We start from the raw sequence: 14242 nt of genomic DNA, 5'->3' as shown, positions 1-14242 counted from the left end.
TTCTCTTCTATTTTCTTACAATTTAATTTCATTTTACTGATATTTTTGACTTTTGGAAAGTACTACATCAATTGCAAATTTGTTTATTCACTTATTGTTAAATTATAAACCTATTGCATACACATTTAATGCTAGTGATTAGCATGGTTTTAAATGTGATTTTGCCATGTAAAGTGGAGTTTGAGTCAAGTCATCCTGTTATTAAATATTTAAAACTGCAACTAAACATGTTGTGTGCTACTTTATTGTAACTTTGTTCACCCATGCATGCATGCAGGCGTATGTATGTGTACGTACGTACATACATACATACATACATACATAAATGGCACTCTGTCAGTTACAATGACAAGGGTTCTATTTGATCTGATCAATGGAACAGCCTGCTCATGAAGTTAACATGCAAGTGGCTGTGCACTCCACGGACATGCTTACCTTTAATAGTTCTCAGGTAGATTCAGCATGACACGGAATGTGATAAAGCCGTCCCCTTTGAATTGCAGGTACTACTTATTTTTGCCAGCTGAGTGAACTGGAGTACCATGTCTTAAAGTGTCTTGCTCAAGGACTCAACATGCTGCTGGGAATTGAACTCACAACCTTATGATCATGAGCTGACTACCACTAAGCCATCTGCCTTCACACCCATATATCTATAATAATAAATGCAAAAGCAAATGCCAGTGTGTCAGTGTGTCACACTTTTCCAACTTTACTCCTCTGACCTCTCACTATTCAATGACTCTACTACTATCCATCATTCTTGGTTTTTTCTTAATCCTAACACTTTGAAAAAGTATTTATCTAAATATTATAACTTTTTACAAAAGTAATTTCGAAGATAAACATTTTGAAAAAAATCTTTCTCTAAATATTATAACTGTATCAAATAATTTAACCATAACACATGCTTCCTAATGTTCGGAACTGAAATTCATATTGAACTCACTCTCTCATACATTATCTCTCATAACTCTCTACCATAAAAATGTTGAAAACTTAGTATTTTTTTCAGATATTAATAAAATTTGTTGGACCTATTTTTATACCGTCGGAGCTATGGAAACTTAGTCTACTCCGACTGCATGAAAATAGATTTGACTAATTTTATTATTACCTTAAAAAATACTAAATTTTGAAATCTTTATGGTCAAATATGTTTAGAGTAATTCCAAACCATAAAAATTGCACTTTAAAATAGTGTTTAGCGACAGTGGTGTAATTTTCTTTGAAACTACAAGCAGGGGGTTTGATATATACCAGCTACTACAAATAATTTTTTGTTTGGAAAGTAAGGCCCTACATACATCAAATTGTCTTTAAATTAAGTGGTGGCAGAAGAATTATTGTTGCACTTTTAAAAGGTGAGTTTATTGTTGCCTATGGCCTGCTATATGTTGGTTGTTTAAGGGAAACAAGCTATTTGTACTGACCCCTGAATGGGAAGACAAAAAAATGTTGTTTATCATGCAGCTTTGCAATAAGTTCCAAGTCGACAAATTATATCATTGTTTTGATGAAAATTGTTCAATGCTTGAAAAATATTGTTCAAGTTTAATAAAATTTAATATGTACTCAATGCATGAAGTGCCATTGTTGGGCTCACGGTCCAATGCAGAGCCCTCCACAGGAGCTAGCTTAAAATTGAAGAAAAAAATTATATGAAATGTTTCGTAAATATTTCCATTGTCTTCAAATAGGTAGGGCATTTTCCATTTTTCTGTCTGTCTGTCTATCTCTCTTTTCCTTTGTGAAGGCTCAGTAGTTAGTAGCAGATCTAAAAAGATAGTGTTTATATAAATCATCATCATTTAATGTCTATTTTTGATGCTGGCCTAAATTGGATAGTTCAACAGGAGCCAGAAAACTGTATAAAATTCCAATGTCTTCTTTGGCATGATTTCTATGGCTTAATGTCCTTCCTGGCTGCACCTTGATTTCAAGCAGTGCCATCACCTGGTGGTTCTCTTAAAGCAGAGTAGATGTGGCTTTTCACTCCTGCAAGGACAATGGATACCTCTTGCAGCTGGTTTGAAAATGGTTTATCACCCCTGATGACACATGGCTTTATTATGTCATGGAATTTTTCATTGACTGTGTTGCTTTTTTTCACTGCAGCCAGCCACAGTATGAAACGTATAATAAGGATGTTAAAAATGAAGTGCTTGTACATAAAGCTTCTTAAACTGGGGAAAGGCTTTACACAGAGCCAATCTAACTCTCTAAACAATGTATGCATTTGCTCAAAAATGTGTGTATGCATGTGTGTGTGTGTGCGCGCGCGCGCACGCACATGCATGTATGTGTGTAACTTAGATGCTTTCCTGTTAAGTACCACTCAAGAGCTGTAATCAATTATACTCCTCTCTTGTAAATTTGTTTTTGTATCTACGTTAGAAATCAGTATTTACACTGATGTTGCTTTGTTGAATTCACTTCGGTTGTATATTCTTTCCACCATTATTTTCCGTTTTTCTGTGCCCTCATTAATAAGCATGTGATTGGAACAAGTAAAACGAATTTTAACATTTGTAATATTTGATATCCTTATGTTTTTCTTATCTGCAGTTTGCTGAATATTTATTGTCAGTATTTGTGTTGCTAATTTATTGAAGACTTGGCCATTGAATTCAGATCTAGCACATTATTGACTATAAAACATGACACTTATTTGTAGTTGTATTTCTCTCAAAGTCTTAGAGGCCAGCTAATGTTATTTTCTGCAGAAAATATTTAAAGAAGTCAATACTAAAAGCACAAGGGTGGCTGCATGTCTCCCAATTACATGGTTCCAAGTTCAGTTTTACTGTGTGGCAGCTTGGGCAAGTGACTTCTTCTATAGCTCTGGGCTGATCAAAGCCTAATGAGTGGATTTGGTTGACTGAAACTGAAGGAACCCCTATATATCATACAGTAGATAAAGAAATCTATACAAAAAATGCAAGGGTGGCTGCATGTTAAAAAGTTTGCTTCCCAACCACATGGTTCTGAGTTCAGTTTTGCAGTGTGGCACTTTCTACTATAGCCTCATGCTGACTAAAGGCTTATGAAGTAGATTTGGTTGACAGAAATGGAAGAAAGTCGTGCATGCATGCACGCACGCACACACATGCATATACCTATGTGTGTGTGCTTGTCCCCCACCCCTGCTTGACAACCGTTACTGGTTCACATCTATCCTTGTAATTTAGGAGTTTGGAAAAAAGGAGACCAACAAAATAGGAACCAGGCTTTAAAAAAAAAAATGTACTGGGGTCAATGATTTGTTTGTCTAAACCCTTCAAGGTGGAATCCCACCATGGCCACAGTTCAATGACTGAAAAAACGTAAAAAATAAACGATAGAAATGAGATTTCCTCTTTGAAATCAAGAAATCAATTGTTCTCACTTGGATGAATAAATGGGTTTCAATAAATACAATAAATCTGGGAAATAACTCCCAATATCAATACACATAATTCTGCTGGACATGTAATGGCATTGTGCTCTCTGTGACCTTTTAGTCACATGATCCCCTTTCAAGCAGAATAATTTGATACATCTGTCACATCCGTGACATTTGCTTCAACTGTTAAAATCCCCTTCAACACTTTAGATTGAATCATGACAAAAACATATCACATCACTCAAGGCGACCTTCACTTAATATTTCAACAGCATTTACGATGAGCCTGTTGATATAGTGTGATATTTAGTTATGTCCCTTTTCGTTCTTTGAGTTCTAAATCTGCTTTGACTTTTGAACCTTCCGAGTGTCAGTGAAAGATTTGCAGTCTTTTATCGGAGACATTTTAAATAACCATACTTTTTCGTAATGTCTTTATGTTGAAAATTTGAGGGGGAAAAAAATAAATGAATAAATGTGAGCGATGGATTTGTAAAATTGATAGCTCATCCGACAAAATACCGCATGGCATCCAGTTTCAGATATTTACGTTCGAAGTTAAAATGCTGTTGATGTCAGCTTTTCCTTTCATCCGTCCTGGTTCGGTAAAATAAAATACCAGTTAAGTACTGGAGTAGGTATAATCGACTACTGACTTGTCAGAATGTTTTGGCCTTGAAATCTGACGTATTAGAAAGTCTCATCGTGGTTACCCGAGGATGCTAAATTTAAGTACCAATCATATACTGGAATAAATTTAATCAACCGAGTCGTTCTTAACTCTGTGGCCTTTGGCCTATCTTAAGATAATCTATTTTTCATTATCTGGGATTTAAGACTAATACCATTAATATACTCTTTTGATATTTGTCTTAATATGAAGATCGTGAAAAGCGTTAGAAGGGAGGTAATTGCGATTAGACTATTTTTCAAAACTTGTTAGGGTCATCCAAGAAATTTAGAAATTTGTCTTTAATCGAGCTTTCTTGTAAATAATATTAACTCAATTATTAGATAAGAAAGCTCAACGTAACAAAAATCGCTTATAAATACAGTTTATAATTTTAATAATAAATGTCTTTTATTAATTTTGTTCAAAATAAGCTTTAGTAAATGTTTTATTTCGTTCAAAGGATGTTTTAATAAACGTTATTTATTCAGTTCAAATGAGCTTAATTTTAAAATATAGTTACATAAATTGTATTAAGCATTATTTTGGAGAAAAGAGATTTTTAAATTTCTCATCCAATCTTCGCAGTTTTTAAAATTTAATTAACGGCAATTACTTCTCCAACTCCAAGCCCAAATAATCAATGGAATACCTGAAGTAATCCCGTTAACTAAACAGAACGAATACCTATCAAATAGAAATGAAAATAATGACTTTAATCCTATATATTACCATTTGAAAGTATTTTCTGCCATATACACTAATTGATAATCCTTTGTTCAGTTTGTGTATATAATCCTGTCTTTTTCGAATATATGCACCCTATAACTTTCTGTCTTCTACCTTCGGAGTTACGAATTTCAATAAAATGTTAATTATTTAATCCATAGACAAATTACTTAGATATCTTGCCATCTATATACTTGCATTATAAGATCAGAGGAAATTTTATTACAGGCTAAGGAAAATAGTTTATGGTCTAAGGGAAATAACTCTTACGTTAGCTACATTCAGAGTTATTTCCCGTAGTAATTGGTGTCGACTAAGCTGGGGTGAAATGGCGGACATTTCAAGGCTGGAATTTGTAATTCGTGAATTTTATTAAACTTTTCATTTAAAAAAATTTTTATCCTGTAGAAAAGATAGATATAATTTGAGACGCAGACTATTCTCATTGGCAACGTAGATAATCGTCTGTTTGTATGTTTTTTTCTATGAAGCAAGCGTTAGTACTTGATTTAGTAGCAAGGTACCCACAGCAATGAGAGAAATTCTGACTCATTTTGGTAGAAGAAATGTGTGGGGGCAGAAGCGTGAAATTATAATTAATTAAAATATATGAATCAAAACATATCAAATATAAAATGCAGAGGAGATGGAGTTTAATTATTAGCAATCCAATGACAACTTTGGACATCTTTTGGTTGTACTAGACCTGATCTGTGAGTACCAAAATCCTGGTGTGAGTAGATGATTGTAAGATTTTCTTAGGTGAACACATAAAGGACTATGGAAGAAACATGTAACAACATGGAAGTTAGATAGTAAAATAGGTGAGTGCTAGCAATTTTACTGTACTGAATTAATGAAAGTTACATTGTTTCTAGTAAGAATAATCATTATCTAAATGACTAATTGTGCTTAAAATATCTAGTGGAGTTTAAAAACAAAACAAAACAATTATAATGAGGGTGTCTCTCCACCAAATGGATAATAAAAACGAGCTAAACAAGTGTAGCAAGAAGTTTGCTTCCTGGTTCAATCCCACTGCGTGGCACCTTGGGCAAGTGTCTTCTACTATAGTCTTATGCTGACCAAAGCCTTGTGAGTGGATTTGGTAGATGGAAACTGAAAGAAACCCATTGGTCATATGTCATATCATCATCATTGTTTAACGTCCGCTTTCCATGCTAGCATGGGTTGGACGATTTGACTGAGGACTGGTGAACCAGATGGCTACACCAGGCTCCAATCTGATTTGGCAGAGTTTCTACAGCTGGATGCCCTTCCTAACACCAACCACTCCGAGAATGTAGTGGGTGCTTTATATATATATATATATATATATATATATATATATAAATTAACAGAATGGGATAAAAAATCCAAGGTTGTGAAAGTTTTCAGAACATTTATAAAGAGGTCTTACAGGCTGTTTCCGTGATATTTTATATATCCTTTCATCAGAGATGGTGTGAGAAAATGTTTAAGTAATAGTTATTATAAAGAAGATATGAAATACAGAGTGAAGTGGAGGAATGAAAACAGACGTGAGATATGTATGAATATTGTATCTGCAGTTCCATTATTTAAGCAGAATGGTGAGCAGAAGATGGATTTAGCATTAGTCTTTATTGAGTATGATGATCATGTTGACCCCCTCCTGTGACTGTCCTTTATGGGTGGGATGTTGCGCATCCAATTGTATTGCATCAATCAGTGCAGTGCAGTCTGGGTCACATAAGGTACATGCATGCATAAAATGGTGTCCCATTGAATATACTGAGTTCTCACAGTCATGTTGTTTGCCTGCTGTACCATTCACTAGTCCCCTAACCATGGTAGTCCAAATTGTGAATGTGCTTTACTCAACACACTAATTGACATATACCTATTGGTCGCCCAAAAATTACTGACACATACATACATATATTTATATATACTTGATAAATTATTTATTAAATTGTTATTAAATCTTGTCAGTTGTATTTAAGTCAAATATTCCTTTCTGTTTAACTCCCACTATTATTGTGAGATGTATGGCTTAAAGGTTAAGGTGTTGTTCCCTATATATTAATGTTATTAAGGTGTCTGTCTGTCTCTGTCTGCCTGTCTGTATCCCTTCCTCTCTCTCTCTCTCTCTCTCTCTCTCTATATATATATATATATATATATATACACACACACACACACACACTATCTGAAATGCTTAAGGACACAGCACGCAGCCTGGAACAGGAATAGAACCCACAGCCTTATGACTGAGGGAACAACATCTTAACTTTCAAGTCATACATCTCCCAATAATAGTGGGAGTTATACAAAAAGGAATATTTGACTTAGATACAACTGACAAAATTTAATAACAGTTTGATAAATAATTTATCAAATAAAAATAATTCTCATGCATTCAGTATAAAATATTCCTTTCTGTTGTTGGCATAAGGTCTGAAGTTTTAGGAGAAGAGACTAGTTGATTACATCTACCCCAGTACATAACTGGTACTTATTTTATTGAACCTGATAAGGTGAAAAGCAAAGTAGACCCCTGTGGAATTTGAACTCAGATTGTAAAGATAGACAAAATGCCTCACATTTTGTCCAGAGTGTTAATGATCCTGCCATCTCGCCACCATACTTCAGTGTAAAATATTAATCATGATTTAAAATAACTGAATAGGAATCCATGTGAAGATTTTGGTAGAGAAGATGTTATGATATTGTTTAGGATTACTGAGCTGTAATAGGTGTATAATTAAAAAGTAGTGGTTGTAGTTATAATAATTGCAGTGAAAGCTTTGGTGGTAGTAATGATTGAAGTGAAGGTTGTGATATTAAGGATGATTTTGCTGATAGTGGTAGGTGTTGTAGTAATGACAGTGATGATATTTAGCCCCAGGTTAGCCCTGCAGTTGACCTATGAATCAAAAGTGTTCCAGCATTGACTGTCCCATTTTTTTTCATATGTACAAGGAACCTACTACATCATCCAGTGTATCTTTTTCTGAGATGGTGAGATTTGATTTAAGGGAAAATTGCCTGCTATTTCTAGGAAGCTGCCTCATTAACAGATAGTATTAGAGATGGGACTGTTCAGTGTAAAGAGAGCACCTATCTTTTATTTTATTGTTGTTTTTGCTGCTATTGTTGTTGTTAACGTTTATTCATAAATCTGTTATTCATGGTATTTTTCAGAGCTATTTGAACTGTTCAAATGTAGATATTACCGGTTTGCGAGACCCTCGACTTCATGAAAGTACCAAGATCTCTGCTCTCTATAACCTTGGCAGAATGTATGCAGACGAACAGAAATATCAGTTGGCTATTGAGACCTATAATAAAGCTATTCAAAGAGCACCCAGTTATTATGGATTGCAAAGTATTTACAATATGTTAGGTGAAGCTTACATGAAATCTGATGATGAGGCCAAAGCAGAATTCTGGTACCAGGAAGCATTGCGTGTGAAGCCTGACCATTTACCAGCTCACATCACAATGGCTAAACTGCTGTCCAGAAGAGTAAGTATAAACTGGTTTTGTTTTTTCTTTTAATCTATTACCTTCTGTCTTTCATTGTTTTGCTGGGAATCTATTTTATGACTTTTTTCTTCTCTTTTTGATTGATGCATATGCCTATATGAGAAACAACATCACTATTATTATTGGTGGCTGCATAGATGTAGTTGTGGATGTGTGATTGGAAAACTTGCTTCCCTACTGTGTGGTCTTTGATTCTGTCCTACTGCATGGCACCTTGAGTAAATCTCTTCTACTGCTGCCCCAGGCCAAGTAAGGAAAGGCAAAGGCCAATACAACTTGGCACCTGTGATGTAGTAACTAATTTCTACAGCTGGGTGAACTGGAGCCAGATGAAATAAAGTGTCTTGCTCAAGAACATAAAACATAGCCCATTCCAGGAATTGAAGTCACTGCTTCATAATTGTGAGCCCAATGCTCTAACCACTAAGCCATGCACCTTCACGTGTGTGTAATGTATATGTATGTATAAATATGTGAGTGTGAGTGTTTGTGTCTCCTTATCGTGACCTCGCATGATTGTAGTTAATGAACGTCATTTACTTCCAATATTCTGTGGAAACCTGTCTGGCCATGGAGAAATATTACTTTGCAGAGGAACAAGTAAAGGTTGGCAACAGGAACAGCATTATTCAAATGTAGATCTGCTTCAGCAAACTCTGTTTCATCCATGCAAGCATGGAAAAGTAGATGTCAAAATGATGATGATTGACTAAACCATTAGAGAATTGGACAAAATACCATCTGGTATTTTGGCAGAGCTCTTTGTATTCTGAGTCCAAATCTTGCTTAGGTAAACATTGCCTGTTGTCCATTCGAGCTCGATCAGATAAAATATTAGTCATGTAATAAAGTTGATTTAATCAACTAACCCAACTTCCTTCTAAATTTCAGTCCTTGTGTTAGTGGATTATCAGAATCATGAGAGAGGCAGAAAAATGCCACTTCATATTTGCTCCAATTCTTTACATTCTAGGTTCAAATCTTATTGAGGTCAAATTTGACTTTCCTCCCTCTTGGACTGATGATATAAAGTACCAGTCAAGTACTGGAGTTGATGATATCGACTAAACCCTCACCTCTCAAGATTACTGGCCTTGTTTTTACATCAGAAACTATTATTATTATTATTATTGTTGCTTTGTTCATTTTCTTTACCCTGTTCTATATATTTTCAATTCTATTCCAAACAGAACCAACTAGATAAAGCTGAAAAATGGTACTTAAAAGCAATGGCTCTTGATTCCACGTACAAAACTGCTCACCAGCATTACGGTAAATATTCGTTGAATTATTCTGCTGCTGCTGCTACTACTACTACTACTACTACTACTACTACTACTACTACTACTACTATTTTAAGAATTAAATATTATTCAGAGCAGTGAATCGACTCATCCCCTTTCTCCAAATTGCTGCCCTTGTGGCAAAATTTGAAATCGTTATAAGGCAACGAGCTGACAGAATCGTTAGCGCACTAGACAAAATGTTTAGCAGTATCTTGCCTATTGCTACGTTCTGAGTTCAAATTCCACTGAGGTCAACTTTGCCTTTCATCCTTTCAGGGTCAATAAATTAAGTATCAGTGAAACACTGGGGTCGATGTAATCGACTAGTCCCCTCCCCCAAATTTCAGGCCTTGTGCCTGCCTTTAGTAGAAAGGATTATTATTATGTTTTGCTTTGTCATTTTACACTAAGGGTGTAATTCCTTTTGTCTTTCAGCTCAGTTCCTGGGTGAATCTGGCCGGCATGCTGACTCAGTTCTTGTCTACAAACAGGTGCTTGAAACGAATAGTGATGACTTTGAACTTGTCTTTAACACAGCCAATGCTTTGAGGTAAGTGGATTAACATGATTTCATGGATCAAAGTTAGATAACTCTTTTGGTGGTATCTTAACGTAATACCAATTAACTGATATCTTCCCTTTTTCTTTTAGAATATGCAGTGCCATCTTAAGGTATAGACGCACTGGGCAGTTGCCTAGAAGCTTCGCAAGTCTAGGGGCCCAAATCTGATCTCTATATGGGTTGGCTTGCTGTCAATGAAGAGAATATATAGGGTCCAATGCAGTGATTTGCCTGGGACTTCATGGGTCTTGGGGCTCTGGTTGGATCTACATATGCTGTGGCTTACTGTCAGTAAATACTCTATGTGTGTGTGTGTGTGCATTTGATCCGTATTATATGTGTGTGTGTCCCACCCATGCTAGCATGGAAGGCGAACATCAAACGATGGTGATAATGATGCTGATGATGTATGTGTGTGTATGTGTGTACACAAATACATACATGTATATATCATTTTTGGCATCTGCCCCACAGACTCTCTCTCTCTCTCACTCTCTCTCTCACTCTCTCTCTCTCTCTCTCTCTCTCGCGTGCACACACACACACACACACGCACAGAGTTATAATTGCAACTGAGCAACTTCTTCAAGATATTTCAAATTCTTCAATGCCCCCAAAACACAATCCAAAGTAAACAAATATATTCATTCCTTGGTTTGATGTCCATTTTCCCTTGCTAGCATGACTAAGAATAGTGCTTGTTAGATACTGGAAGCTCTTCCTGTTGCCAATTCTTACCTTTTTTTTATTCCACAGTCTTTGATAGCACAATGAATGTAAATGTTATCTCTGTTCCTCTTAGGCAATGACAAAGAGCCGAGACTTACATTTTCAGATACCTGTGCACACACACACACACACACACATACATATCGCTCTTGAGCATAACACTTCATTTCACATTGCTCCAGTCCCCCTTTCGATCAAGTGGGGAATGTTGGCCTGCTCACCTAGCCAGCTCGGTGGCATTATTAAAAGGCTAAAACAATGCAAAGTGCCTTGTGACTAGCAGTGTGTAACAGCATCTGATAGTTTTGTAGGTCATGTGATCACATGAGATATATATATATATATGTATGATGCATCTCCTCCAGTTTATGTCTACCAAATTCATTCACAAACCAAACTACAGCCCTGTGCAATACTACAAAATACTTGCTCAAAGTGACATGCAATGGACTGAACCCAAAATCACCTAGTTTCAAAGCAATTTTCTTAACCACACATCCATGTTTTTCGTTCATAATATGAGATTAGCAGCCTAAATCATACATCTTAAATATCGATGTCTTTCCTTTCCAGACAATCTGGTAACTACACTGAAGCTGAAGATTTTTACCAAAGGGCTGCACAACTGAATCCTCAGGTAAGGAACTGTTTAGTCCTCCTTTCATTTGGGAATTTGGGGATGAACATTGTTGTTGAGTACCAGCTCGGTTCTGTTTCCCAGCTCAACCCTGATCAAATCAAGCAGACCTTTGATCAAAAACATTCTGGCTGTAACCCTCCTATATTCAGAGAACCTAAGGCTATATTATATACTGTGTCCATAATTACTGCATGGGATAAAAGGGCAGTGAGGTGGCAAAATCATTAAAGAATCACATAAAAGGCTTAACAGCATTTCTTCTGATTCTTTATGTTTTGAGTTCAAATAGTACCGAGGTAAATTTTGTCTTTCATCTTTTCAAGGTTGATAAAATACAGCATCAGTCAAGTACTGGGGTCGATTTAACCACTCCCCTTAAAATTACTGGCATTTTGCCAAAATCAGAAAGCATTATTATTGTTGTTGTTAAGGTGACAAGCTGGCAGAATCATTAGCACTCCAAGCAAAATGCTTAGTGGCATTTTGTCTTAATGTTCTGAGTTCAAATTCCACTAAGGATGGCTTCACCTGTAGCATTTCAGATTAGTTTGTCTAATGTAATGCATATTTACTGACATTATTTTGAATTAATCATATATTATCTCATAGCTTTGAATTTCAAGGCTGTGATTGTTTATTTTTAAAATAGCATTGTAGGGTAGGTTTGAGAGGCTGGATATGGCCGATTTGAATATAAAAGTGATAGATTATCTTGGCTGGATCGTCACTTCAAATGCTAATGGATTAAGTCAACCCATGATCGAAGGTACTCCAGCTGTGACTTACAATTCTTATTCAGGCACATGGTACACTATCCATTATGTTGTCCTGCTTTTTGTTTCTAAAGATAGTTGAGCTACCAGCTACATTTGGGAGCTTGAGTGACTTTGTAGAGGCTATCTTAGTCATCTAGATGATTTTTCAAAAAGCATCCACTCTGTGAAGTGGTTGGCATTTGGAAGGGTGTCCAGCTGTAAAAACCATGCCAAAACGTATCTTGTCTGTGCTGGTGCCATGTAAGAAGCATTCAGTTCACTCTGCAGAGCGGTTGGTGTTAGGAAGGGCATCCAACCATAAAAACTATGCCAAAACAGATACAGAAGCATGGTGTGGGTCTTCTGCTGGGTCAGCTCCTGTCAAACTGCCCAACTCATGCCAGCATAGAAGGTGGACGTTAAATGATGATGGTGATGATGATTTGTCAAATAGATGCATTCTGCCTCTACCTATTTTAGCACCATACTGTTTACTCTGACATTGAATTGGCTGCAATAAAAATTAATTTTTCTTCTTTTCTACAGGTTGCCACAGCTCACATGAACCTTGGTGCCATCTTACATCTCAATGGTAAATTAGAAGAAGCGGAAAAGAGCTACAAGGAGGCTTTACGACTGAAACCAAATGATGCCATGACCAAAGATAATCTTGCTAAACTCCAAAAACTGATGCAGAGTCAAGCAGCTAGAGTGGCTGGTAGGAGCTGACCAACAGCTACAGTGGCTGGTTGGGCTGGTCAGAAAAGAAGAAACTGAATACAGTTTCAAACTTTGATTCAATAGAAGTGAAAGTGTTCGGAATAGGATTGAAAGTATTTGACCTTATGGAATTAAAGAATCTGAATAATATTGCAATATTTGAACCTATGAAATTAAAAAAGGCTTGAATATTGCTGCAAATTTTGACAGATCAAAACAGAAGGATCTAGATGACAAATCACACACTATGATTGTCCAAAAGAGAGTGAGATTTGGTCACATTTTAATCTGGCCAAATGCAAAGAGACTGAATAGTGACAGCAAGAAGATGAACTGACTATAAGAGAACAGAATAAAAGCAATATAGGTGATATAAGAAGAAAGATGACAATATAAGCTGACCTAAAGTAACAATATAATAGCAATGTCATGTCATATAGAATTATGGAAATTGGTATGACTGACTAGATTGACCATAGTCATCAGAATGACAATAATGAACTAATCTCATCATACGAGTCAGAACGAGAGAAAGAAAACACAGACTGATGATTATTATAAAGATGAGGAAAGCTAGAATGGCCCTTGTGGTTAATTCGACATAATGATAATAGAATAAATGTGGGCAGTCATGCTTCTTATGGGCGGCATAAGAAGCATGACTACCCACAATGCTTTGAGAGTGTAATGATGGATTGACTGTGGTAGTTAAATTAACAACAAGAAATTTCCTAGCCTGATAATGAATACGACAATGACCAGCTGTACTAACCATGAATGTTGGAGTGTTAAGAACTTGGGGGAAGAAGGCAAGGGGCAGTAGCAGGAAGACAAGGGACTGATGTAGGGGTCACAAAAAAAGCTGCTTTTCATTTATTCAAGACTCTAATATTAGGCTGCATGCTGATAATTCAATGACAAAATGTAATATTTTTACTTACACATTGACTAATTTTAAATAGAGCCAGATAATGTTGCAAATGATGGAGTGACAGAAATGGTAGTCTTGGACTAAATGCCAGGCAGTATTTAGTTTTGTCTCTCTTACACTCTGAGTTCTAATCCTGCCAAAACTAACTTTGTTTTTCATTCCTCCAGGGTCTATAAAATAGGTACCAGTCTTAAACTGGGACCATTTCAGTCAATGATACACCCTCCTTAACAAAACTGTGGTCTTGTGCCAATGTAAGATTATATAATAATATGTAATAAATTTAAAGAAAAAATTTACCAAA

At 36.0% G+C, this 14242-nt stretch overlaps 1 protein-coding gene across 1 annotated transcript in view; it reads left to right on the top strand.

Moving 5' to 3' along the window:
• The window catches only part of LOC106879721 (protein O-mannosyl-transferase TMTC2), a 145004-nt gene extending 130762 nt beyond the window's left edge, over nucleotides 1–14242 (top strand). Inside the window, exons 7-11 of the mRNA XM_014929400.2 lie at nucleotides 7971–8294; nucleotides 9506–9587; nucleotides 10037–10151; nucleotides 11466–11529; nucleotides 12834–14242. Coding sequence (XP_014784886.1) covers nucleotides 7971–8294; nucleotides 9506–9587; nucleotides 10037–10151; nucleotides 11466–11529; nucleotides 12834–13016 — 768 coding nt within the window. The 3' untranslated portion in view covers nucleotides 13017–14242. The remainder of the gene's footprint in view (nucleotides 1–7970; nucleotides 8295–9505; nucleotides 9588–10036; nucleotides 10152–11465; nucleotides 11530–12833) is intronic.

This window comes from Octopus bimaculoides, chromosome 4 (genome assembly GCF_001194135.2).
Source record: "Octopus bimaculoides isolate UCB-OBI-ISO-001 chromosome 4, ASM119413v2, whole genome shotgun sequence".
Classification (NCBI taxonomy): domain Eukaryota; kingdom Metazoa; phylum Mollusca; class Cephalopoda; order Octopoda; family Octopodidae; genus Octopus; species Octopus bimaculoides.
This window is presented reverse-complemented; position numbering and strand designations above follow the sequence as displayed.